The sequence below is a fragment of the Rhamphochromis sp. 'chilingali' genome (assembly GCF_963969265.1).
Source record: "Rhamphochromis sp. 'chilingali' genome assembly, chromosome: 20".
NCBI classification, from domain to species: Eukaryota; Metazoa; Chordata; class Actinopteri; order Cichliformes; family Cichlidae; genus Rhamphochromis; species Rhamphochromis sp. 'chilingali'.
Genome location: NC_137947.1, coordinates 7,221,566 through 7,249,325, shown reverse-complemented (window position 1 = coordinate 7,249,325; position 27,760 = coordinate 7,221,566). Strand labels below are relative to the sequence as shown.

General features: G+C 40.6%; 1 protein-coding gene across 1 annotated transcript in view; it reads right to left on the bottom strand.

Moving 5' to 3' along the window:
- The window catches only part of kmo (kynurenine 3-monooxygenase), a 78,552-nt gene extending 51,322 nt beyond the window's left edge, over window positions 1–27,230 (bottom strand). Inside the window, exons 1-6 of the mRNA XM_080868474.1 lie at window positions 27,103–27,230; window positions 26,783–26,852; window positions 26,542–26,639; window positions 25,896–25,985; window positions 25,080–25,128; window positions 23,564–23,651 (exon numbers count right to left, since the gene is read on the bottom strand). Of these exons, the coding sequence (XP_080724600.1) occupies window positions 23,564–23,651; window positions 25,080–25,128; window positions 25,896–25,985; window positions 26,542–26,639; window positions 26,783–26,852; window positions 27,103–27,165 (458 nt within the window). The 5' untranslated portion in view covers window positions 27,166–27,230. The remainder of the gene's footprint in view (window positions 1–23,563; window positions 23,652–25,079; window positions 25,129–25,895; window positions 25,986–26,541; window positions 26,640–26,782; window positions 26,853–27,102) is intronic.
- Between the last annotated feature and the right edge of the window lie 530 nt (window positions 27,231–27,760).

The window sequence follows — 27,760 nt, the reverse complement described above, 5'->3', positions numbered from 1 at the left end:
CTGTTTTGGCGGGAAAACGTAAACAGCCACTCTGATTGGTGGATTTAAATTCGGCAGCTCTCTCCGTCTGTGTGTGTGTGTGTGTGTGTGTGTGTGTGTGTGTGTGTGTGTGTGTGTGTGTGTGTGTGTGTGTGTGTGTGTGTGTGTGTGTTTAGTGGGAGAGAGAGGACCCTGCCCTTATTTGGCAGCATGTCATTGTAGGATTTAAATTGAATATAGTTAGACTGGTTGACTGGATTAGAGCCTGTGTTTGTGTGTCCCTCTGTGCATTTCTGTTTCAATATGCCTCCATATTTGTAATTTTGTAAGTTATTACTATTCTGCTAAATCATAGTATTTCTGGTACTTTTCGGTACTTGTGCTAAATACAGTATTTCTGCTAAATCATACTATTTCTGCTTTTCATAAGATTTGTGCCTAATATAGTATTTCTGCTAAATTATAGTATTTGTTCTTTTTATAGGATTTGTGCCTAACATAGTATTTCTGCTAAATTATAGTATTTCTGCTTTTTATACTATTTGTGCCTAATATAGTATTTCTGCTTTTTATAGGATTTGTGCCTAATATAGTATTTCTGCTTTTTATAGGATTTGTGCCTAATATAGTATTTCTGCTTTTTATAGGATTTGTGCTTAATATAGTATTTCTGCTAAATTATAGTATTTCTGCTTTTTATAGTATTTGTGCTAAAACATAGTATTTCTACTAAATGTAGTATTTATGCTTAATCATAGTATTTCTATATATTTCTGCCTGGTCCCCAGGCAGCCAATCCTCTGTGAGGACTTAGACATTCAAATTTTCAAATCAGGTCCTGCACGGTTTCCCAGCCAATCATATATGTGTCCTGAGGCATTCAAATTTGCATATTGGGGCCTTCATGGCTTCTAAGCCAGCCAATCATATCTGAGGGCTGAGGAATTCAAATCCACAAATCAGGGCCTGCACAGCTTCCCAGCCAGCCAATCATGTATGTGGGCTCCAGGTATTCAAATTTGCATATTGGGGAATTCGTGGCTTCTAAGTCAACAAGTCATCCGTGTCATATCTCTAAAAATTCATATTTTAATGATAAATTGTCAACACTTGAAGATTCCCCCATCTCTTCTGAACAAAACGGTGTAAGAATGACCGTTCTAGCTCCTACGGTTAGGAAATTATGGTCATTTGTTTGAGGGGAGTCGTCATTATGAGAAATAGACTGCAATGATCCTGTGTCTCTCTGTGCTGCGTGTGTAAAAAGGATGCACCTGTTTTGGAGGGAAAGAGTGCACAGGCTCTCTGATTGGTGGATTCAAATTCAGCAGCTCCCAGGCTGACCTAGAAACTCACTTTTCTCTCCCTGTGTGTGTGTGTGTGTGTGTGTGTGTGTGTGTGTGTGTGTGTGTGTGTGTGTGTGTGTGTGTGTGTGTGTGTGTGTGTGTGTGTGTGTGACAGAGAGAGAGAGAGAGAGAGAGAGAAAGGCTTTTAATGGGATGATCTCATTCTAAGATTTAAATTCAATATATTTAGACTGGTTGACTGAATTGGATCTTGTGTGTGGGTCTCTCTGTGCATGTGTGTTTCCTCATGTGTACATATTTGCGATTGTGTGGCTGTAATAAATTTTTTTGCAGATTTTTGTCATTTAACAAGTATATTTGAGGGACCCTCAGCATGTTCAGCATTTTTTCAGCTGTCCATTTTGCTTTTCCAATTTTTCTGTTTAACTTATTACTATTGTGCTAAATCATACTATTTCTGCTATTTTATAAGATTTGTGCTTAATATACTATTTCTGCTTTTATAGGATTTGTGCTTAATATAGTATTTCTGCTAAATGTAGTATTTATGCTTAATCATACTATTTCTGCTTTTCATAGTATTTGTGCTTAATATAGTATTTCTGCTAAATTTAGTATTTCTGATTAATTATAGTTTTTCTACTAAATCATAGTACAGTATTTCTGCTTTTTATGGGATTTGTGCTAAAACAAAGTATTTCTACTAAATGTAGTATTTGTGCTTAATCATACCATTTCTGCTTTTTATAGGATTTGTGCTTAATATAGTATTTCTGCTAAATTATAGTATTTCTGCCAAATTATAATATTTGTGCTAAAACATAGTCTCAATTTAAAATTACAATATTCATAGTTCATCACAGTGTCTCTGGTAAATCACAATATTTCTGCTCTGTTGTACTATTTTTCTAAATCATAGTGTTTCTGTAATGTTTAAGTATTTTTGGCTAAATATATTCTTTCTGTTATCTTATACTATTTCTCCTAAATTCTTGTATTTTTGAGAAGTTATCATGTTTCTGGTAAGTTACAATATTTCTGCTAAATTCTGCTATGCTATTGTATTTCTGCCAAGTATTATGTTTCCTCTAAGATATTGCAGTTCTGCTAAGTTATTCCATTTTAGCAAACTTCTTTTGCTTCTGCAAAGTTTTTACAATTTCTGCAACTTTTCAGCTTTTTCAGCTAGTTTTTGCATACAGCTTCAGCTTTAAGCATCCACACTGCATTTTCGCAGGAAATGCAAATTTTTCTAGTTATATTTTATCTATTCCGTACGTTTTTTGTAATCCTACTCCTTCAAAACCGTTCAACTTAGAAAAACCATTCAAACACCGTTAGATTCCTATTCTTTTGGACAACACTGCTTCTATTTTTCTCATTTTTAACATTTATATTTTTAATTTTATTCAACTTTATTCAACAAAAATTTCCCATGTATTTCAATGGGGAGACCCTTCAAATTCTCATTCAATTTACTCATTTTTAAACTCTTACTACTTCCACATACATTGACATAGAGCCACCATTCAAACTTTAAAACGAAGACAAGACATTCAACTATTCAACTTGTATTTATCTTTTCAATATCTATTATACTTTTTCTTCAGTTCCAGTTTAAGTTTCATGATGTTTTTTCACCCGTTTCAGAGTTTATAATGGGTGTGTATGGGACGGAATGTTGGGGCTAGAGTGAGACAGCTCAACTGCTAGAGTGAGAGGAGCAAAAAAATTAATCTTAAAATCTTTTTTAAAACTGCTGCTGTGTCCACAGCGTTTGCTCTACAGGTATGATTTTACCCTCAAAACATAGCCATCGCTGTCCTCTTTCATCCAATGTGTTTACTATTGTACTAGGTGTTATGGTTCTTTCATAAATGTCACCAATGCGCAGCCTCCTCCCTCCAACTCTTCCATAGACTCTAATGTTAAAATGGCTCAGAAGGTTCGTTTGAAAATCAGAAGAGTATGGTGTCTTTCCACTGTCACCACGTCCATATAATAAACTCCACAGGCATGAAAACTGAGAATTCAGTAGACTAGAAGCTGCTGTCGCTCACGGTGAAAGAATTTTGTCAATACGACTTTTACTTTTCATTTGGGAACGATTTGTTTCGGCCTGACTTTTCTGTTCATTTTAAGCAGCAAAAGTGAGGTGCATGTCTGTGTCGTGTGTATGGAGCCATTGTCACTATAGCAACCAGGCTCACACCTGCCTGCTTAACGAGCTCTCTCTCACTCTGCCAAGGTTAAACCTAAAAATGTTAGATTGTAGTAAGATTAACTTTTTCAAAAGTACAATAAGACAGATTTGACAGGGTTTTGCCACAGATTAATAGTTTGTCACTAGTTAGTATATGCCAACTAAGTAGAGCATTGTGATTGGCACAAAGGTTTTTCAGATCTGGGCAGTTGGAGTCAGTTGATGACTTCAAAATCATCCTTTCTGACTGGATAATTAAAGCTCTCAGCATCTATCGGTCTGTAGTTAATTTTCCCACCTTTTAACTAACGTTTAACTAACCTAATCTCATTTAATGTCTCTGTTTATAGTCTGTATAGTTTATCTCCCCACGAATACACTCAAAGTAGTCTTAAAATAAAACCCACAAAACAGTTCAAGATTTAATACTTTTTATTTGCTCATTTAATGCCAGTTGCCCTGTTTTTCTGTATGTCACTCATTCGCTTATACTTGGGCAAAAAGGACCAATTTGTACACTAGTATAGTGTATTTTTTCCCTCTATCTCTCTATGTCTGTCACACACAGAGACCAACACACAGACATGTATATGCTCATTATTGCTGTTCAAACTGATGGTCAAATTTCCAAGCACCACCTGAACGCCTCATCTGTTTTTAACCTATCACTGGACCAACTGTCGTCATTCCGCTTTGCTCTCTGCTGTGGTAAGTACAGTACACTCAGTACTGCAGTGTTTTATTTTTATGATGGAAAAAATACATGTTTGACATTTAAACTCACATATCAAGTCCAACAGAGTTAAAAACAATTCAAAGAAGAAAGAAAGAAAAAAGAATAACCTTCGCTATCATTTATATACGTTTATTACGTTTTGCTGTTAGCAGCAGTGCTAACGCTAGCTTCAATGCTAATGCTAGCAACAATGCTAACGCTAGCTATAGTGCTAACACTAGCCTTAGCAGTTGTTAACTGACAAAAATAATATTCCTGTGATATTTCTTGCCGGTCAGTGAGACAAAAGTAAGAAATTAGCTTTATTATTGCCATTGTGGCTCAGTTTTAACAGTAAGAGTGCTAGCGCTAGCAGCATTGCTAACGCTAGCTGCAATGCTAACGCTAGCTGCAATGCTAACGCTAGCTGCAATGCTAACGCTAGCTGCATTGCTAACACTAACTGAAGTGCTAATGCTAGCCGGAATGCTAGCGCTAGCAGCAATGCTAAGGCTAGTAACAGTCTAACAGTAGCCTTACATAAGTGGCAATACTTCAGTTAATTAGTTTGAATTGTAAAATGACTGCTGTATCAGTTGGTGTGCTATATTACTCTATAATTACCCTGCTGACTAGAAGTTCAGTGTATCATGTCGTGTGGGCTTTGTATTTCTGTTAGTCTGATAACACTGTACAGACAACTAACGTATTATTTCTCGTTTCTTTCAGGAACCTGACTGACACTGTGCTTTGCCTGGTAGGTGTGCACATACTGTAAGAGAAGTAGACCAAAATAAAAAAATAATATGACTAATATAAGCTGTAAAGTGATGGGTTCAAACTTTGTGCTAGACCTTTTAAACACAATTTTATAATAAATACACATAAGTGCAGCTTAACAATTGGGCTAAAATATTTTTTTCGTACATTTTTGTAGTCACACTACATGTGATTAATTAATGATTCACTCAATCATATTTGTATTTAAAAATATTATTGCTGAATTTAATTAAATATTTATTCTTTTAAAAAGTGCCCAATTATGCAACTTTTTGCACATGGCAGCCGACAACAGTTTAGCTTGAATATTTGTTTTGTCCTTTTGCAGTAGTCACATTTAGTTCATACAATTACCATGTGATATAATTTTAATAAAATTATTTTTTTTTCTTGTTTTTTGTTCAGAGTGTGTAGAAGAAGAAGAACAAGGACCAGATCTCCAGTCTTCTCTCTCACATCCCAACCCCCCAACCCCTCTATCCTCTGTCCTGCTCCACCTATTGTCTCTGCCTTCTTTCCATCTGTATTTCACTCTGTGGTTTGTGAGAAATTTTGCCAAACCAACAATCCTTTTGCGGTTTGATTTAAAGCCGTGTCTCTCCTGCTCTGTCTGTTCTCTCTGCTAAATTTTCTCTCTACCTGTTTTTCACTCTTGGCTTGCTGCTGAAAAACGCCAAGCCAACAAAGCAATAAAGAGTGCATATTTTGCCTCAACCTATGAACAAACTGAACAAACAAAGAAAAATCTGCGGTTTGATTTAAAGCCGTGTCTCTCCTGCTCTGTCTGTTCTCACTGCTAAATTTTCTCTCTACCTGTTTTTCACTCTTGGCTTGCTGCTGAAAAACGCCAAGCCATTAAAGCAATAAAGAGTGCATATATTGCCTCTACCTGAGAACAAACTGAACAAACAAAGAAAACTAATTCACGGTTTGATTGTGATTTCCCAGCCGTGTCTCTCCTGCTCTGCCTGTTCTCTCTTCTAAATTTTCTCTCTACCTGTTTTTCACTCTTGGCTTGCTGCTGAAAAATGCCAAGCCAATAAAGAGAGTGCATAATATTCTCTCAACTGAAGAACAAACTGTCAAACGAAAGACAACTGTTTAAGACAAATAAAAACTGAAATATAAAAACAAAGACAACATCTCCTGGTGTGTGCCACTCTTATCTTGTGAACATATTTTCTAAAGACTAAGAAACACTTGCAGGTGTGTGAAAATGCCAAGGAAGCAGAAAAAGTCACAAGCTGCAAAACAACGCTGGAAAAAGTTTCATGAGTTTCACAAAGTACCAACATGTGAACAAGCTGAGTTTGATTTTCCTCAGAGCTCTGCAGAAGACAGTGTGTCTACAAAGACCAATTCTGACAGTGTCAAACAGGCAGGTCAACATGTTCCTGCACATGTACAACAGGTATCTTATGCTGATGCTGTAAAGAGTGGACTGCAGCATGAATTTAATGAACAACATGAGGTGTCATGTAACCCACAGGTGGGTTATGCTGATTTTTTGAAAAGAGGCTGTCACAGTGATGTGGCAGGACCATCTCATGCAGAAAGAGTGAACCTTGAAAACCAGCCCTCTGTTATACATGTCTGTGCATCTCGCAGCCAGGCTCATCCTAAATATGGAGACTCTAGAAACAAGCAGTGCACATGTAACTCACTCACATTTCTTGCTTTCCTTCATGAGAATGAAAACATGACTACAGCTGACCTTAATCTGGTCTTGGATAAAGGTAATGTGATGTACAAAGAGGCCAAGAAAAGATTTCCTAAAAATATTCATTTGGCTACCGATGAGCTGCCAGACAAAGTTGATGCTCGCAGGTCTATGTATCATGTCAACATGACACAGCCTTCCCGGTATGGGACATTTGAAGAACCTCCAGAGGAGGCAGTAGATACCTTTCTCAGCTTAGAAGCAGGACTGAGCTGCCTGTTGTCAGATGTGCAGTATGCCTTACTGATTATGAGTGGATTGTGTATCGCAGTGTTCAGATCCACATCAGGCAAATATGGTTTCTTTGACCCACACTCCAGAACACCCAGTGGTCTTCCTCTACTACTACAGTCACGTAATCGTGGTACAGCTGTGATGCTGAAATTCACACTCCTCAGTGACATGATTAAGAGGCTACAAGATTCTTATGAAATGATGGAGATATCACCCTCTTGTAACTATGAACTGAAGCCTGTGCAGTTCTACAGTATGAGCACAGTCAACCTGAGTGATACTATCACAGACACAGTCTGCAGACCAACAGCTGCCACTGCTGTGGCACCTACTCACTCTGATACAACTGTTGATGAAGCAAACTCCTCTACTCCAAGGAGAAACACAACCACTGATCCGACTGAAAATATCTTTTGTCAAATGTCCATTTGTACGCCACTGGTGAAACAAAAAGAAGTCCACGTGACTCAGTTCACATCATATGAAGATCAGAATGAACCTCCTAATATACCAACTGAAGAACTATGCAGTGAATTAAGTTTCCTTCCATCAAGTGATGCTTTTTCATGTCAATCAAATGCTGCCATAACAAATGTTGCTGCCTGTGACCTTTCTGATATAGTTTTACAAAAACTGAAAAAAGTTAATAAAGAACAAAGGCACAAAATGAAAAGAAGATTAATGGCATCAGAGAAACCCAGAAATCAGAGAAAAGAAAACCAAAAAAGGAAAGAACAACAAAAGTACGCTTCAAATAAAGATTACAAAGAAAAGAAAAAATCTTGCACAAGCGAGACATATAAAAACAATCCTGAAGTTAGACAAAAACAACAACAGTATATGAAAAGACGTTACTGTGAAAATGATGAATTCAGAAAGAAACAAAAACAATATGTTAAAAAACGTTTTTCTGAGAATGCTACAGTTAGAAAGAAACAACAACAATATATTAAAAGACGCTACTGTGAGAACAATGAATTTAGAAAGAAACAACAACAATATATTAAAAGACGCTACTGTGACAATGCTGAATTTAGACAAAAACAAAAAAACTATATAACTAAAAGGTATCAAGAAAACCCTGAATTCAGAGAGAGACAGAGATCTCGAGTGACTCAGCGTTATGCACATGACAATGCATTCAGAGTAAGACACAGACAACTAATGAAACAACTAATGCGAGACAGGTATCAAAGTAATCTTGCATTCAGGATTATGCACAACATGAGATGTGCCATGAAAATAAAAAGGAAATACAGATGGGTGAACAGACAAACCCAAGAGAGTGACAACAGTGTGATCAACGAGGCCATATCTGTGTTCAAATCACAAATCAAAGCTGGACCATCATACCCATGTACTGTCTGTTTCAAGGCTTCATTTCCAAACCAAGTGCGACCCTGCACAAGGTCAAAGTATGTCAAAAACCCACATGTGGTTGCAACATGTTTGACTGGAAGATTTGTTCATGTTTGTGATGAAAACTGCAGAAATGAGCAGTGCAATGTTCCCGATGAGAGAAAGAGAGAGTGGATTTGTCACACCTGCCACGATCATCTTAAAAATGGATCCATGCCAGCACTTGCTGTTGCCAATAAACTGGATCTTGCTGATACTCCACCTGAACTGTCTGATCTCAACATACTGGAGAGACATCTCATAGCCAAGTGCATACCATTTGCCAAGATCATTCCTCTTCCCAAAGGCAGACAAAGAGCAATTAGAGGAAATGTGGTCTGTGTCCCATCCGAGGTACAGGAAACTGTTGAAGCATTGCCTCGATTGAGAATTAATTCTCAGGTCATGAGAATAAAACTGAAGAGACGCTTGTCTTACAAAGGTCATCAGCTGTTTCAGACTGTAAGCTGGTCTAAACTTGTGCAAGCACTGCATAAACTCAAGCAGATTCACCCACAGTATAAGGATGTGAGCATCAGAGATGATGCTGAGCTGTGTGATCCAACACTTCCTGATGATGATGATGATGATGAAAACATGAATGAGGACGATTATGATGAGGCTGATTTAATGGAAATTGACAGCTGTGAGAAAAATGCACTGAGTGAAGCACAAAATAAAAATGAACAGGACATTGACACGTTACCCTGTGATGGTGAACAATCGCATGAACAGATGAGAGATGATTCAGAGCAAGCAGATGGACTGACTAATGGTGGTTTTGCACTCGAGTCCTGTTTGCAGCCCCCTGATGTGGCTGAGGAGATATTATGTTTCAGTGAAGGAATCTACTCTGTTGCTCCTGCAGAGAGAAACAATCCAATAAGTTTTTTCAAAACACCTAAACTGGAGGCCATGGCCTTCCCTGTGCAGTTTCCTACAGGCCAAAACACACTTGATGAAAGAAGGCTGATCAAAGTATCCCCCAGTGGGTATTTCAAATCAAGACTTTTCTGCATTGATGATCGTTTTGCCAAAGACACAAACTATTTGTTCTTTGCACAGTTTGTGACTGAAATACACTTGGCTACATCCAGCATGACAGTACAGTTAAGGAAGGCAAAGCCTCTGACCAGAGATGGTAGAAAAATAACCTCAGGCATGTTACAAGATAAACATGAGGTGGAGAAACTGGTGCGAAATAAAGATGCAGTGAGATTCATGCAGCCTCTGAGAGGAACCCCAGCCTATTGGGAGAAAACAACAAGAGATCTTTTTGCCATGATCAGACAGTTGGGAACTCCCACGTTCTTTTGCACATTTTCAGCTGCTGAAATGCGCTGGCCTGAAGTGATCGAGGCAATAACAAGGCAGCAAGGTGAACAAGTGAATTTTGAAGGACTCGACTGGTCAGCAAAGTGTGACATCCTGAGAAGCAATCCTGTCACAACAATGCGCATGTTTGACAAGAGAGTTGAAGCATTATTCAGAGATTTACTCTTATCTCCCGCAGAGCCACTTGGCAAAGTCATTGACTACTTTTACAGAGTTGAGTTTCAGCACAGAGGAAGCCCACACATACACTGCCTCCTGTGGGTAGAAGGTGCTCCTGTGTTTGAGGAGGATGATGAGCAAACTGTTCTTGATTTTATAAACAAATACATCACAGCTCAGCTGCCTGATCCACATAAACAACCTGAACTGTACAAAAAAGTAACAGAAGTGCAAAAACACAGTAAGAACCACACAAAGACGTGCTTTAGGAGTTTAAGCTCCGGGTGCCGTTTTGGTTTTCCCAAACCACCCTGCAATGAGACAATGATCACAAGACCCAGTGAGGATGATGCACTGGAAGTAGAAACGGCAAAGAACAAGCTCAGACCACTGAACCAGCTGCTAAATGAACCTGAAACTGCTTCCATGAGTTTAGAGCAGCTCTTGGAAAGATGCAAGTTGACACATGCAGAATATGAGAGATACCTGAATAAAATGAACATGAGGAGTACGATCATACTAAAGCGTGATCCAAAAGACTCTTGGATAAACGGCTATAATCCACATCTGCTTGAAGCCTGGAACAGTAATATCGACATAAGCTTTGTTTTAGATGCTTTTGGTGCTGCAAATTATTTAATGAAATATATATCAAAAAAAGAGGGCGGGCTATCTGAGTACCTGAAAACTGTCATTGAGAACTCCCATAAGGACAGTGTAAATGAGTGCGATGAAATGAGAGCCGTCATGCAGGCATATTCAAAGAAGCGAGAGATCAGTGCACAGGAGTGTGTTGCTCGTGCATGTGGTCTTCACATGAAGCAATGCTCACGTGCTGTAATATTCATTCCAACTGATGATAATCCTGTGAAAATGAGTCGTCCCCTGTCAGTTCTGGACAACACAACACCTGAGTCTTCCAATGTTTGGATGACATCTTTGAATGACAAATACAAAGCCAGACCTGAAACACCAGAGTATGAGGAGATGTGCATGGCAGACTTTGCTGCTACTTGCAGGATTGTCTATGGCCAACAGAAAAAAGGTAAAGATGTTTTGCCCCTTCTCAATGAGATGGGGTTTGTGCAAAGGCGCAAAAACAATAAGCCTGCTATCATCAGATTTCACCGCTGCTCACAAGAAAAACATCCAGAGCAATATTACGGAAGACTGCTTAAACTGTACCTTCCTCATCGTTCAGACCACGAACTGAAAACACCATCGTTGCCAACCTATCAGGCTTTCTATGGTGCTGGCTGTGTACAGCTACCAGGTACTGACCATCTTGAGTACGTGCAACACATTGTCAAAAGAAACAGAGAAAAATATGAGAAAAACAGTGAGGAGATCGAGAGCGCTGTTGAGGAATATGAGCAGAACAGAGGTGTGACTGACGAATGGTGTAATCTGGCACCTGAATCAGATCTCGTAAGGTTGCCACTTGTCGAACAAGAAAGAGAGCGAGACAATGAAAATGAACAGGAAGATGTGCCCGACTACAGCCGTCAGGCTGATGCTTCAACAGAAGTCAGAGCCATCAGGGAACCCCCTGCTATTGATCCCACATTGTTACGTCAGATGTTTCAGAATCTGAACAAGAAGCAAGCCTGCATATTTTATGCAGTTAGAGACTGGTGCATTAAAAGAGTCTGTGCTCTAAATCCAGAGCAGTTTTTCTTTTATATTAATGGTGGTGCTGGAACAGGAAAATCACATCTTATCAAATGCATCTACTCAGAAGCATCTAAGATACTGAGCAAAGTGCCCAGATATGCAGACGACGTTGACATATCAAAACCCACTGTCCTGTTAACTGCTTTCACTGGGACTGCAGCTTTTAACATTTCTGGAACAACACTGCATTCTCTTCTCAAGCTGCCTAGAAGCTTAAAACCTCCCATTCAGGGACTTGGCAATCAGCTGGATGAAGTCAGATCAGAACTTTTGAATGCTGAAATAATCGTCATTGACGAAGTGTCTATGGTGTCAAGACATCTGTTTGCATATGTAGATGCAAGACTCAAACAGATCAAAGGGACTCGGAGACCCTTTGGAGGCATGTCAGTCATTGCTGTCGGAGACTTCTATCAGCTACCCCCAGTGCGACAGTCTAAACCTCTCTGTGTGCACGACCCGTCTGAGATCGACCTGTGGCGGGAGCATTTTCAGATGATCACTCTGACTGAGATTATGCGTCAGAAAGATGATGTTGTCTTTGCAGAGATGCTGAACAGAATTCGTGTGAAAGGAAAGTTGGATGAGCTTTGCGAAGCAGATAGAAATTTGTTGTCACAGGCCATAACTGAACCAGCCCTTTGTCCAACTGATGCGTTGCACATTTTTGCAACTAATAAAGAAGTGGATGCACACAACTCTGCAACACTGGCTCTGCTCCACACTCATATCATTGACATCCATGCAGATGATTATAGAAAAGATCCTAGAACTGGCAGAATGGCACTTCAAGACAGACCATTGAAAGGAGGTAAAAACGAGTTACCAGACACACTGAAAGTTGCAGAAGGAGCTCGTGTCATGCTCACCAGAAACATTGACATACAAAATGGTTTGGTTAATGGAGCTTTTGGAATACTACTTAGAGTAGTTCACTCTGAAAACGACCAACACATCATCAAGCTTGGACTTAAAATGGATAATGAGACATCTGGAAAGAATAACCGCACACCAGCAGACGACATGGTGTACATTGAGAGAGCAGAGGAGAATCTGAAGCAGAAAGGAGTGGTACGAAGACAGTTCCCAGTGAAGCTGGCCTTTGCATGTACAATACATAAGGTACAGGGTATGACAACTACATCAGCTGTTGTCTCTCTTAAGAGCATTTTTGAGCCCGGCATGGCCTACGTAGCTGTCAGTAGAGTGACGTCTCTCAGTGGACTGTATCTTCTTGATATGGAGGAGAAAAAAATATTCACCAACCCAGAAATCACTGCAGCGCTTGAGAACATGAGACAAGCCAACCTTGATGACATGATGCCTCTTCTACACGTGAGGCAAACACTGAGCAGGTCAGAGGTTTTCACCATTGTTCATCATAATACAGAGGGACTGCCAGCTCACATTAATGACATCAAAAGTCACCATGAATTGTGTCTAGCAGATGTTTTGTGCCTAACAGAAACACACCTGCGGGGCTCTTTTGTCGCAGAGAGTCTCCACTTGGAAAATTACAATTTGTTCAAACGCAACAGACACCTGTCCTACACAAACTTTCCCCAGATGGCAAACAGAAGTGGTGGTGGAGTTGCTGTTTATGTGAAAAGTGACATTCAAGTGCATGAAAAACAGTACATTCATAATGTAACTGACCTTGAATTTCTGGCTTTAAAGGTTGAAGCACCAGTCAGTGCTCTGATTGCAGTTGTATACAGACCTCCAGACTACACTCTGAGGCCATTCCTGAAAAACCTGGTAAGCCTATTAGACTCATTGGAGATCATGGACTGTCATCCCATCATAGTTTGTGGTGATTTTAATGAGAATGTTTTATCCAGTGCAAACAAACCAATCCTGGAGCTGTTTGAGTCTAGGGGATACGCACAGGTCATCACTGCCCCTACCACAGAGAAGAACACACTGCTTGACCTAATTTTCATTTCTCAGTCAGATCGATGTCTCCATTCTGGAGTCATGAAGACCTACCATAGTTACCATGACCCAGTATACTGTGTATTGTCCTGTGATGATTCATGATCTAGATCTTTGAATACAGTAAGTAATATCTATATTTTTGAATGACTTAAGAAAGTAGAGCGATATTTAAAAGTTGACGCTCTGCATTGCAGTATAATGGTTGAATTGTTTACATAAAATACAATTACATGAATTAAGTAATGATATCAGTAAAAGATGACAATTTTATTTATTACAGAAAATCTAAAGTTCACTAACAGTAACCTATAAATGTCAGAAAAATCAAATATAGCAGTTTAAAATGAATAGTGTAGGCATATCCTCTCTGCAGCCAGGCTTCAACATCCTGCCAGGCTGCCCCAGTCTCACTGTGGCTGGGAGGGAGGGAGGGTGGACCAGAGGATTGCCTACACAACACATAAATGTTCAACAGCTTCTTCATTGTTTCTGAGAGAACAATAATGACTAAAGGTTGCTTTTTAAACAAACAAACAAACAAACAAACCTAATTACAGCAATAATGACAGTTAAGCCACTTTATGTGTGCCTCTATTTTGAAATACTATTTACAAAAATGTTATTATTTTGGTTTGTTATAAACTTTAAACTTTTTCAAAAGTATACGATTATATTTTTGGACAAATCTTTCGATGAAACATACATTTTTATGAGCTTTTATCATGTTTCGGCCAGTGCAATCATCAGGGTGGGTCTGGGTTGATAACTGCACATTTCTGGCCAGAAATGTTTCAGCAGTGTTACATAAGTAGTACATATGTAACACTTGCTTTCTGTTACCAGCTGATACCCTACATTTGTATAGACATTGGATGGTGTGAGGTTGGGGAGTTGAGGGGGGGGGGGGGGGGGGGGGGTTTACGGTGGGAGCTGAGGGGGGGGGGTGTTAGGTTTCCTTTTTTCTTTTTCTTTTTTAAGAGAGACACAGTCCTCCTGTGTCTTCTCCAAGCTTCACATGTAAGATCCAACAGTGTGAAGCACATAGCAGCTAGAAACTGTAATGCCACAGATCAGAGAGGCTTCATCATCACCATCTTCATCGCCGTACGATCAGAGCGTGAGACTTCACATCTGGAGCACAGGAGACATTCTGTGATAAGTCCTCCTTCTAGCTTGTCCCACAAGCAGTCGGTGAGATTTACTCACAACAAAAAGGGTTAATGACATAATTTCCATGAAAACATGTATTTATTCTTTGTAAAGTGTTTAAATTGTGTTTTCACTTGACCTTAGGAGTGTTAGAGTGTATTGTAATGTCTGTACTCAGGTGTTTCCCTCTGTGATCCATCCCCATCAGAGCTGAGACACTCAGGACTGAACAGACTGCACAGTTTCTGTGACCGAGCCTCCAAAACACCTTCTTTGAAACCACTCATGATAGAAGGGCTTCATATTTGCAGCAGCACTACTACAGGTATTCAGTTTATTACAGGATGTGTTTGTTTCTTAGGACCAGCTCTGAGTGCACACTACCTAACATATACACCTTTCTGTTCATTACAAACCCACTACTCTGGATCATATGGCCAGTTGGCAGGAATGTTGCTGCAGGAAAACATCCCTGGAGATCACCATCATTGTCAGACTGACTGTGCCTCCTCTGTGCAGTGTCAAGATCCTCTCTAAATGAGTGTGTAAGTTAACATTTTCATTATTTTATTCCCTTTGACAAGACAAGTATCACTGATATTTACATTTACAACTACATATGTTCCCGTTTTCTGCTCTTCTTTTAAAGTCCTCAGCTATCCTGCTTCTGTGCTGCTTGCCACACATCAAACACTGGCCGGATGACAGGGAGGATCCACTCTGAAGTCACTGGACGTGATGAGGATCATATGGGACTTCATAGTTTCACAGAAACATTGTGCTCTGTGATTACAGGTTTTAAATGGACATAATGACTGCCTCTCTCTGATCAACAGGCTAAAGGATTGTTTTCATTGTTAGTGCTCTGTACAATGTATGCTTATTTAGTATTTCATCACAGAGCAAACCTTTATTTATTTAACATTTTTTTATTTTGTTCTAATGTTGAATTAACTGTGGGGATTTTTTTAAGTGGGCACTCGGGATGTCATATGACCAGAAATGTGGTAACTGGAATTCAACAGTATGGAAGAAAAAATCTGCTGAGAACGAAACACATACAAAAACCCCCAAGAAAATTCAAATTCATTCCATGTAATCCAATCTAAAACATTTTAAACTGCTGAACAGCAACACAAACAGTGTTAAAAAACAGTGTTAACAGAATGATTATGATGATTTTGTACCAAAGTTTCAGGTCACATGGCACACCTAGTGTGTAGTGTGGGGTATCAGCTGGTAAGTATAGGTTTTTTCATATTTGTGTCCTTAGAGTTTAGATAGATAAAGCCTTGTGTATAATAATTAGTCATAACCACAACTCAAAGTCAGGGACTAACTAAATTTGGGACTTTGTGTCTGAGCCCAGGTTAAAACAATGTGTAAAAAAGCATTTAGTGGCATGGCTGAACAATGCTGTATTGATACTTATTTATCCATGTTCACAAAAAGGACTAATGTGTTTATTTGATTATTTGCATGTGTTAAACTGTGTCACCACCTTAGGCTTTCATTTGAGTTTACTCACAAATCTCTATACAGTTCTCTTTTACCACTGTGTGGACTCTGTTTACATTAAAACATAAAAAAGAATGAGTAATAAAAAGATGTGTAGACAGATCAGAAGATTAAGTAGACCGATAGAAACAGCTGTTCAGCCATGTTCTAAGAAACCAACACAATTTAAAGGTTCAGGATTGTGGTTTTAAAAGTTGAATTTTCATGTATTTCATATGTTGCTCATTATTTTTTATTTAGTTATTTAATTTAGTTATTTTTCTTTATTCTACCAGTCCTTTTCAGAAAGAAGCTGTATATGACTTAAGATTTTTATGTTATTTTCTATGACATACAAAACAAATTGATGTATGTAATACTATTAAACATGATATACACATGTGTATATGTCTGAAAAACATCATGCTGTATATTAAAGTTTGTATTTTCTGCAGAATGTTTGTTCATCTTTTAAGTTCATTTCAATTAGAAGAATATGAACTTTTAATATTCATTCAGAGGTTTTCTGACTCTAAATGTTCTTTTCTCATTTCTTAGGGTTTTCTAATTTACATTTAAAACATTTTCAGCTTTTTTCCAACTTCTGCTTCTGTGTAACCTTCAGCTTTTAGCAGTTCAGCACCTTTGTTTTCAGGTTAAATTCGTTTTTTTTTATTTTTTTTATCTCATTCAATATTTGTAACTCAAAATTCAGCAATTAATTCATTTCAGTGCATACATTCAGATTCAAGCATTCACACTGCAGTTTCTTCAGAAAATGCACTTTCTAGTTTGATTTTGTGATTCTCAATTTTGTTTTGTGATTCTCCATTTGTTTTTGTGTTTCTCAATTTTGTTGTTGTGTTTAGCAATTTGTTGGTGTGATTTGCACTTCAGGGCCACCGTAGTGGACCCCTTTCCACAAGCTACACTACATGAGAGACATTTCCATTAGGAGGCAAGATAAAGATCACTCTTTTACATGTTTATAGTAAAATAAATGTATATTAAAAATACTTGTATGTGCATGAATACGTTAAGAAGCATATTAGCAGCAAATTTATTTATGCAGTAAAACTGTTAATTTTCATTTTCATTCATTGCCTCAAGGCAACACTGCGTAGTTAGCCCAGTTTCTTTCAGGCAATATAATGCATTAGCATGTGTGTAGAGATGTGTTTGTGTGCATTTATATGATCATAGTCAATGTTTTTTACTTTACAATCTGCTCATAATTACAGGACATGGATGTAAATACCTTTTATGGAAGGAAACCAAGGGAATGTGCACTTTCTGTCCTCAGAAAGTGAGCTTTCAGGAAGTGACAGTGAAGTAGAGGAGTGGATCCTTGAATGAGGTTTGAAGGACACTTAGGAGCTCAGGGGTCAGTTGGTAAAGTAACTGTGTCTGTGTTAGTGCCCACATAGCAAGCAGGTCTGGCCAGGATCTGGTATCAAGTCGGCACTGCTGGCTGACTTCTGGCATGATAAGACGCATGTCATCCAGATATGGGCCAGGCCTGGCATAGATGGCACTGTCTATGTGATGGCTTGCCATAAATGGCTTGATTGTGGCTTGGTTTATGTGGCCCAGGCCTACAGAAAACAGGTCTGGCCCAGATCTGGCATCAAGCTGGCACTTCTGACTGACTGGTGTTTTGGCAGAGTGTATGTCAACCAGATGTGTGCTAGGTCTGGCAATGACGCCACCGTTTATGCGATGGCATGCCATATCTCAGGTGGTAGAGCAGGTTACAAACTGATCGGAAGGTTAGTGGTTTGATCCCTGGCTCCTCCAGTCTGCATGTCAAGAATGTGAATGTGTATGAATGTAGTTAGGAAGCACTCAGTTAAGCTAAAGTGGGTGAATGTGGCATGTTACACATTAGGCTGACATCTGGGGCCAGAGCTGAAACTGTTCTGGGCCAGCACATGGCCAGCAGTTTGTCTAGAACTGGCCCGTGGCTGCACATCCCCTACAGATGGCCCACATACCGCAATGAATGACGGCCCTTTGGTGTCCCAGATCAGGTTTGCCAGAGTTAATCCAAACATGGGCCAGCACAGGGCCACCAGTGTGTCTGAAACTGGTCTTGTGCTGGCCCATGTGTGGGCCACCTCTGGCAAACCAGGTCTGGGCCACCAAAGGGCCGTCATTCTTTGTGGTATGTGGGCCATGTGTAAGCACATTGTGTGAGCCTGATCCGGGCCATACCAATTTTGCTGTGTGTGCGTGTGTGTGTGTGTGTGTGCGTGTATTACTTATTGTTGTGGGGACACAAATTTGTGTACACACTCACATTGTGAGGTCTCGCCTACTTTATGGGGACAAATTGCAGGTTAAATCGTTCAATTTTAGGCTAGGGTTAGGGTAAGGTTCAGGCAGGGACTTGGGTAAGTCTCCAGGAAATGTATGTAAGTTAATGTAATGTCCCCAAAAGTGATGGAAACACAAGGTGTGCATGTGCGTGTGCGTGGTTAGGGTCAAATGTTGGATGCATTTTGGTGTTTTATTGTTCTGTGAAATGTTTACATTGTTTATTTGTTGTTTATTTATTTGTTCATTCTTGTTGTACTAATACAACTTATTATAGAATAACTTGGCATTTTACTACCGTTATCGCACAGTGTTGCCTTGAAGCAACAAACCAATATCTGTTTGGGGGGGGTCAAATTTTATGATTGATATATTATTAGGAACCCTAAAGCTCCCCCAAAATAGGGAGAAATATTTTTTCCCCAAAAAATTAAAAAGTCATGCAGTAGAGGGATATGGTAGTATTACTTCCATTAGCCAACATCCTAAGTCAAGAAGAGTGAGGAGTCAGGGCTCCACTTTAGTCCTGATGCAGATGGAGTTAAAATGCTAACACTCCTGATAAAAGATCATTAAATCTTTCATTTGGTTGCCATACATACTTTGAATGCAGTTTCCAGTCTACACAGTAATGAGAGTTTAGGTCACAGGAACATCTGAATACAGATAGTTGCTTAAATACCATTACAACAATATTAGCTAAGTGGATTTATTATTGTTAATGACCAGCTATAAAGCCGTGCATACCGTATTTTCAAGACGCACTGTGCTAAAAGGCGCAGTCTCAGTTATGTGTGCCATTACTGTATTTAACACACACATAAGGCGCACTGGATCATAGGGCGCATACAAGTACCGTATGCGTATTTAAAAATAAAGTGGGAGCAAACCTGAGTTTGGTACTCACATTTTTATTACCAGTAATCGTCATCATCAACAACACACAAGCATACAAGTGTGCGTATTTAAAAATAAAGCAGGAGCAAAACAAAGTTTGGTACTCACATTTTTATCATCAATCAAACCCATCGAAGTCCTCATCCTCTGTGTCTGAATTGAACAGCTGCGCTAAATCTCCATCAAACATTCCAGGTTCACTTTCTTCACTGTCAGAGTCACTTTCCGTGCCGTGCGGCTCCTCGGAAATGATGCCGGCTTTTGCGAAAGCTCGAACAACAGTGCCAGCAGACATGTTAGCCCAAGCATCTACAATCCATTGGCAAATTGTGGCGTAACTCGCCGGGCGCTGCCTTCCACTCTTGGTGAAACTGTGGTCTCCATCGATCATCCATCGCTGGATGTGTTTGTCGCCGATGTGTTTGCTGCAGTAGGAGCGGAAGATGGCCAGCTTTTCCTTATAATCCGCTGGAAGTTGCTGCACTACCGTAGTCCTGGTCCGGATGGAAAAATGGCACCGTTTCATAAAAAGTGAAAGTGAAACTGCTTTTAGCCGAATGGTGACCGTCGAAACGCTTCTCCCGCTCGTTCTTTGCTCGATGATCCACCGCTCGAGTCTTTCCTCCAACTCGGGCCACCTCGCCTTATGTCCGCGGAAACTCAGCTACGTTTTCTTGACCTGCCGGAGCTTGTTTTCTAGCTTCCTCCATTTGCGAACCATCGATTCGTTAATCTTAAATTCTCTCGCCGCTGCTCGATTTCCATGTTCCTCCGCGTAGCTGATGGCCTTCAGTTTAAACTGTGCTTCGTAAGCGTGTCTCTTTGCCATTTTCAGGGTTGTTAAAACAACGATGTCCTGCATAACGCACATACCTGTTCTTTTATACAGGTATGTGCGATAAAGTCAACGCACACACTTCACCCTTTAGCGTTCTCGTGGTGTTCTCTACTACGTCCTCATTACAACACACAGGGCGCACTGCGCTATAGGGCGCGCCGTACTTTTTGAAGAAAATCTAAGACTTTTAAATGCGCCTTATGGTTGTGAAAATACGGTAATTACCCAGTGCATAGTAAATCTAACAGCATCTGGTTTTGTAATGATGAGAGTCTGGCTTCAGATTGTTTTTAATTTACATTTGCAGCACTGCATGGATTTAAGGGAGTCACACTCTGTGACTAGAGGTCATCTGCATTTACGCATTTCATGCCGATGGCTTTCTGTTGTACATTTCCCACCTAGTATGGGATGATGCAACTACAGACAGGACCAGCAGATTATTCGTGTGCTTTAAATTATATACACTTGAGAGAGCAAATACATCCTGCTGCAGTTCAGCCACAGCAGAACAGGAGAGACGTGCCCTGGATGCATAAGGTGTGTGAGACTGGGTGGCATTTGAAGCCTACAAAAGACTTCTTTTAATCAAAGTGGGGTTTTTTAAGTGCAGTAACTTCACAGTGACTCATTCAAGCAGATAGGGCAGCATACACATCAAATGTTTGTTGTTGTTGTTGTTAAACACATTATAGATAAGGCTCCTTTCAATTTAGGACCCTCTGATCAGACTGAGCGGAGTTTGTGCTCGTGCATCCTGTGTTAATATTTTACGGCATGGATATGTTGATCATGTCTAAAAAGATTCTGTGTCAGAGGCCAATAGGCAGATATGTGGAAGTGGACCCAAAAGCAGACTGAAGAGACAACTGACTAGCAGTTAACAGTGCTTTATCGAACACAGGGAAACTGCTGCAGGTGAGTTGAGGAAAATGTAGCATGAGTCTCTGACGTGAAATGCAGGTGAAGTGAAATGAGCTCCGTGGAGGGAGGGAGTGTCCCAGCTGAGAAGCGGGATGAGAGAGGTGGTTGATCCAATCCTTTATTTCCAGTAATTCACAAGGACAGGCAGGTGACGTGGATGCTGCCGTAGCGTGTAGACTGAGTGATGGCAGATAGCCAGCAATGATTGTGCAGCCACAGTAGTGGCAGAGGATGTGCAAAGCGAGCTGCAGGTGAGTTGAGTATTGTTCCAGGAACGGCAAAACTAAACATAGGAGTAGCTGACAGACAGGCAATGAGTGGAAGGCTGAGCTGGTCTTAAATTAGCCAGTCTGCTGATTGCCACTGATGGACCACAGGTGTAGAAATGAACCTCCACCCCAATGTGTGGATGCTGGAACCAGCATGGCAAAACAAAACAGCAGAAACTCACTTGGATCATGAAACTGAGGGAGTGGGGGTCAATGGCACAATCACAGGGCCTGTGGGGAGGAGGAGACACAGCTTTATCTTTACTTCCTGTAGGTTATGGTACTCCTTCAGAGCAGAGGATAGCACCGATGGTTGGTTGGCAGGTGGCAATGAGTCAAAGGAACCGGTAGGTAGGGCCGATTGTAAGCAATCTGCCAAACAGAAGAGACTCCAAAAAGCTACTTTATTGCCGGCCCAATCAATGATAAATTTTCTTTTCCAACCATGAATAGCCGAGGATCAAAGAGGTGTCGGGTGAAGCGAATTTGAATAATGAAATGGATTCCCAATGATTTCCGGAGGAGAATAAACAAATGGGCTTGGTTTGGTGTGAATGTGAGCAAAAACTTGGCTGTTTAGTCCAGTGGCCGGTAGGGGGGGATGAGTGGGAGGTCCAACTGCTTGACTAACTCAAGATCGATGAGGTTTTGTTCAGCACCAAAATCTATAAGAGTATGGAGGGAACTGGAGACCTGGTTGAAGCGAAGGGTGACTGGTAGCGGGAGACAGGGTTTGGAAGTAATCGACGAGCCTTCCACCTGTATCCCTGAAATTACGGGGGTGGGTAATTTTTTGGCCGAAGAAGGAATGCAGCAAGAAAATGATCTGGATTCCCATAATAGAAACATTCACGGGCATAAAAGCACCTCTCTCTTTCCTCCTAAGTGAGCCAAGATCGCCCGATCTGCATAGGTTCGGGTGGAGGATAAGGAGGAGAGAGAGAGGTGGATGGTGGAGCTTATGGTGGATGTTTTTTCCAGAGATGGCAAAATGGACACAGGGAAGGATTGGAACATTGTTTTATGAGATTAATGGTCTTGTTCAGCCTCTCTCCCTCAGATGATTATCAATCGAGAGAGAGAAAGAGAGACTAAATCCTCAAACGAACCAGGCTTGTCCCGTGATGCCAGTTGATGATTCATTTGATCGTATAAGGCGTGCAAAGGGCTCCTGTGCAAAAATCGACAACAAATTCGGCCACACTACGCTTAGCTCGACACAGATTTATTAATTTCTTCCCTCAGAGGCTGAATGAGCAAAAGTTTTCTTTAGCTCTTGAAGGCTGGAGGCTGGTGAGCAGCAGGTGTGACCTCAGAACAGAGCCCCTGAACTGCAGAAAGAATCTCCCCCTCCTTGTCATGGGTTTACATCACAGAAACTGGAGGCCCACTCAGGCCAACCGATAATGGCAACTTGTTTGGATATTGTGGTCAGAATTAGATCTGCTGGGTTGATTCTTTTAGGCCATTCTGTACTGTCAGTGGACAGAAGGCCGATACGTCAGAGTGGACCCAAAAACAGACCCTAGAGACAACTGACGAGCAGTTGACAGTGCTTTATTGAACACAGGGAAACAAAACTGGAAACAAGGAAAATGTAATGCGAGTCTCTGACATGTGGACCACTGGCTAAAAGTGAGTTAGGAGCAATGGCTTACTTTTCAGCTGAAGGGAAATTAACTCTTTGAAGGGAGTGTCCTGGCTGCGAAGCGGGATGAGAGAGGTGGTTGATCCAATCCTTATTCCCAGTGATTGACAATGGCAGGCAGGTGACGTGGATGCGGCTGTAGCGTGTAGCCTGAGTGGATGAGTGATGGCAGATAGCCAACGATGATTGTGCAGCCACAGTAGTGGCAGAGGACGTGCAAAGCGAGCTGCAGGTGAGTTGAGTATTGTTTCACGAACGGCAAAACTAAACTTAGGAGTAGCTGACAGGCAGCCAACACACACCAAAACAGCAGACACTCACTCGGATTATGACACCCAGAGGTCTTTCAGTGTTAATTGAGTTGTCACATTTACTTCAAGCAGAACCAGTTACAGAGCAACTAGAAAGTCCCACCACAAGGTTTCAAGTACAGCTTGTTTTTCACCAACTCCAGCCTTAGGCGTTTAACATGTACAGGCCCATAGTCAATAAATCCAGAGTTAAAACAAAGAATCCCAAAGTGCAGACCCTCTCCTTAGGTGACTGTCTGCATGTGGCATGTATAAGATTAGTGACTGTTTACCTGGCAAAGGTCATCAGGCCCGTTTCTGCATTCCAGTCCTGCAGTTTGTGGTCAAAGTTCATCTTTGTGTTTGGATATGTCTCTGCCGCTGTGAGGGGAAAAATGTTACAAAAACTGTTTTTTTAGCACTGATGCAAGCATGACACAACAGCATCAGTTTAATATGACCACTCTATACTTCATTAAAACAATCAGGAAATGTTCAGCCACTGAGGGAATACGGCCTCATGGCAATTAGGACGAATCTCATGAACAACACAGCACAGCTGACAGTGGTTTTATGAAAACCTATGTTTAGGCTGTCACACTTTCCAAAATCTCTTTATCTCGGCGTTCGCTCCAGAAGCCTGGATGGACCCTGATAAGAGTGACGGCTTTGTAATCAGCCTCTCTTTCAGCACGAGCAGGCAATCTAATTAAATGTAGACCCATGCTGTCGCACATTATCTCCAAACGTACACTGAGGCTCTTCATTAAATATTAGGCAAAATCCTTTTTAGCTGAAACACTAACATATCCTCTGACGTCACGTGACGCACTCAGCCGGTTCGAAGGCGTGCATAAAGCTACTGCACAGCGGGCATCTGCGGTGGTCGAGGCTCAGCTCAATAACAATCAAACAAAATTAGGACAACTGCTGAAAGAGAGTATCCTTTAACATGAACGAATCCACTTGTTTATTTCTGCATCACTTTTCATCATCAAAGCTCATTAGCCAGCACAAAGCACTTAATGACAAGACATATAGTTGGGACTCTTGTTAAATGCTGATTAATTCATGTGCTCTACTTTAAGTTTGATCTGAAATTTTTGTGTCTTTTGGGATTTGCAGGTCAGGTGTGGCAAACATGTCATTGTAACATTTATGTCTTATTTCAGTGCCTCATTTTACATCGTAGGTTGCATGCAGCCCACTTTGATCTTAAGTGGGGTGGACCGGTGAAACACGCCTTTCTGTCATTGTAGAAAAGATTAAGTACACATTAAATCCCTGAGATGCATAAATACATGATGAAAAAGTGCTGCTGTAATAACTGAAAAATGTGTCAGTATGACTGGGCTTAAATTCAGAAAGAATGTCCCTTTTTTTCCTCCAGTAATTTATTTTCATTTAATTATTTATCAATTAATCACTTTGACGTTGTGTTAATAGCTACAAGGGAGCAATTGATCATGAGGAACGGCTGTAAAACTTATGAAAATGCTATTAAAAGTCCAAAGTTTGTCCCATCCAAGTCATCCAGTCGACTGGATTGGAGTCTTTTGTGGTGTCGATTCTGGCCCTCGGGCCTTATGTTTGACACCCCTGTATTATTTGAACCCCAACAAGTTAAACTGCCCATATAGGCTGTATGTCGGAAAGAAGGAAAACCTATGCCAAAAAAAAAAACAAAAAACATTTTGACTCATTTCCTTGTAACAAAGACTCAGCGTTTGGCTGATAAAAATTCCATTTTGGTGTGACAGTTGCTTGGTAATGTCATCTCACTTCCAGAGACACTATTTATGTTCTTACCTGTTAGCAGCTCTTTGTTCAAATTGGCTCGGTCTACCGACAGGATGTACTGAAAGGAGAACAATCTGTAATGTAGTGCAATTGTACAGGTACAGCTTATCAACTCTGCTCATTTTCATATGGAAACAGGAAGTCTCTAGGGTTTAGAATGCCTGCCTCTGCTTTCACTATCTTCACTGTATAATTTTGTTTTTTTTCCCCAACCACGAGGTGAAGAATCCTCGCCATACTGTCAGCACTCTAATCGAACAACAGCTTCCAAACACCCTAAAAGTCTGCAGTCTGTAAAGGCAAACAAACTCTATACTGTCGTGTGACAAAAACTCAAGTCTCACTGCACAGCCTGTCACTTGTAGTTGTCATCCTTTGGTGAATTCTTGTGTTACTTCACCAAACAACTACCAGTGTGTGTGTGTGTGTGTGTGTGTGTGTGGGGGGGGGGGGGGGGGGGGGGGGGGGGGTACGCGTTTTAACACAGGGGAGATTTAGCAAGCAAAGTAAATTATTCATCTGCAGGCTGTATCTGTACACATGAGGCAATTCTTACAGTATGTTTAGCAAAAAACAGACTATTATGTAACATTATTTTTCAGCAAACTAATGATAGAAAATGGATGTGCAGTCAGTTAAACAGCCCTCAAAAAGAAACAGTAATGAGCAGCATATCATATAAGTAACATATTTTCTGCTCATTAATCAGTCTTCACAGTGTAATCTGGTTCATTTAGACTTTTTGGTTTTGTGTAAGTGTGAGACATCACAGAATTAGAAAATTCTGTACTATCTGACAGCAGTCATGCACTTGGTAAGGCTTACCTGGCCTTTCCTGCCATAAGGGATTGGGGACTGTTTCCCATTCAGCGAATGGATCATTCTTGCATGCATCGGGATTCCTTTGGCAACAATCTAAGAAAGAAAAAAATTGCAGAACATCTTAAATGTTAAAACTGGACCATTGGGGATAAATAACGGCAGACATTTCTGCACAAAAGTTAAACAAGGGCAATCTATGGACAGCCAGCTTGTGACTCAGTGTCTGCCCTTTATAGTATATGTGAAAATGTGGCGGAGCGGGCCTTATTCTGTCAACCTGAAAAGTCATGCATGTGTAAAAATAAGGGACTGATGCAGAGTTCGCTCATGACGTGATCAGCGCAGCAAATTTGGAGCACCAAAAAAAGGGCCAGTGACCTTAGATGCTATTATAAAGCATCCTGAGTGGACTCAAGCAAAAAAAAAGAAAGAAAAATAGGAGAGTGGGAGATTTCCCGGGGAATGGCTTCATGCTATTTTGTTGCTAGAAATCAAAAGGAGGTTTGCCTCCATGCACTTTGGTCTTTCATTTGGTCCAATAAACAAGTGGGAGGGGTGGGGAGTTGTGGCAGGGGGTCACCAAGCCCCCCTCCTGTAAACTTTGCCTTACCTCTGCTTTACTACTTAAACAGTGAATAAATCGGCATACCTTCTCCTCCAGTCCAACATGTTTCAGTGCTTGCCGGCCTCGATGAGACAAGGCCAGGTTGATGCTTCTCCCCTTCACAATCTTAGCACGTCGGATATCTGACCAGAGACCACATGCACAGGTTTTACACGTTAGTGTAATGTTCTTTAGTGTGTGGGTATATTTGTCAGAGAGTAGTGTGTGATGATAGCAATTACAGAGAAAACCAAAGTTTAAAGGAAAAAAATGCTTTGACTGCTACCTTCCCGACTTTCAAAGAGTTCCACATCAAAGCCTCTTTTTGCAAAGAAGCAGGCATTCAGTGCCCCAACCTAAAGGATAGATTGTAGAAACTTTGTGCAATCCCATTCTGCATGGTCTTGTATACATAATTATCTTATGGTCAAACAAGTAACAATATTAATATGTAAGCTGCATATACCCACTGCTAAACAATCTTTCCCCTTAAATGAAGCCTTTAAAATGCAAATACACTTTCTAAAGTGTGAAAGTCAAAGGCCACACGGCGTGGAAAAAAAAAAAGCACATTAATAATACTTCACTTTGAGTTTCTTGTCTTACCAAACCACCTCCCACCACTGCTACAACTTTTTTCCTGCTCTGTCTGCTTGTTGATTTCTCCATTGTGCTCAGGGTGCTCCAGCTCTCTGACCCACACGGTGTCCAGTCCAAAGGGACTGGCGGGATAGCTGAGTTAAGATTTAAAAGAGGAGGAGCGTTTTACTTTCATAATCAGTTCCCCTTTTGAAAGCAAATACGTGCAACGGATAACAGGATTGTCCAAACAGTGTTGGGCATCTCTGCTGACACAAAGCATCTGATGTCCCTCGGTTAAACTTATGCATGAGTTGCATAAGTTTAACTTTATGACAACTTCTACCTTATTGCACAATATTAATCCTGAAAGTGAAAACATTCACCTTCCTCACGTCCAAAACCCCCTTAGACTAGACTTTGCAGATTTTCCTGAGTTCAGAGAGTTCATTCGTAATAGGAGTGACCACAAATTCACAACAGACATATGTTTTTGGGGAGGACGTTACCTGAATCTTTAACGGAAAAGGTGCCTAGTGTGATTAGAGCTCCCGATCAGAACAGATGATGTCAATTATAGATATATGAGGAAAGAAATCTGCTGCCATCTAGTGGCTACAGGTTCCTATATCGCTTTGGCGAAATTACCACACCAACCAGCAGGGGGCCCCGAGCGCACGGAAAT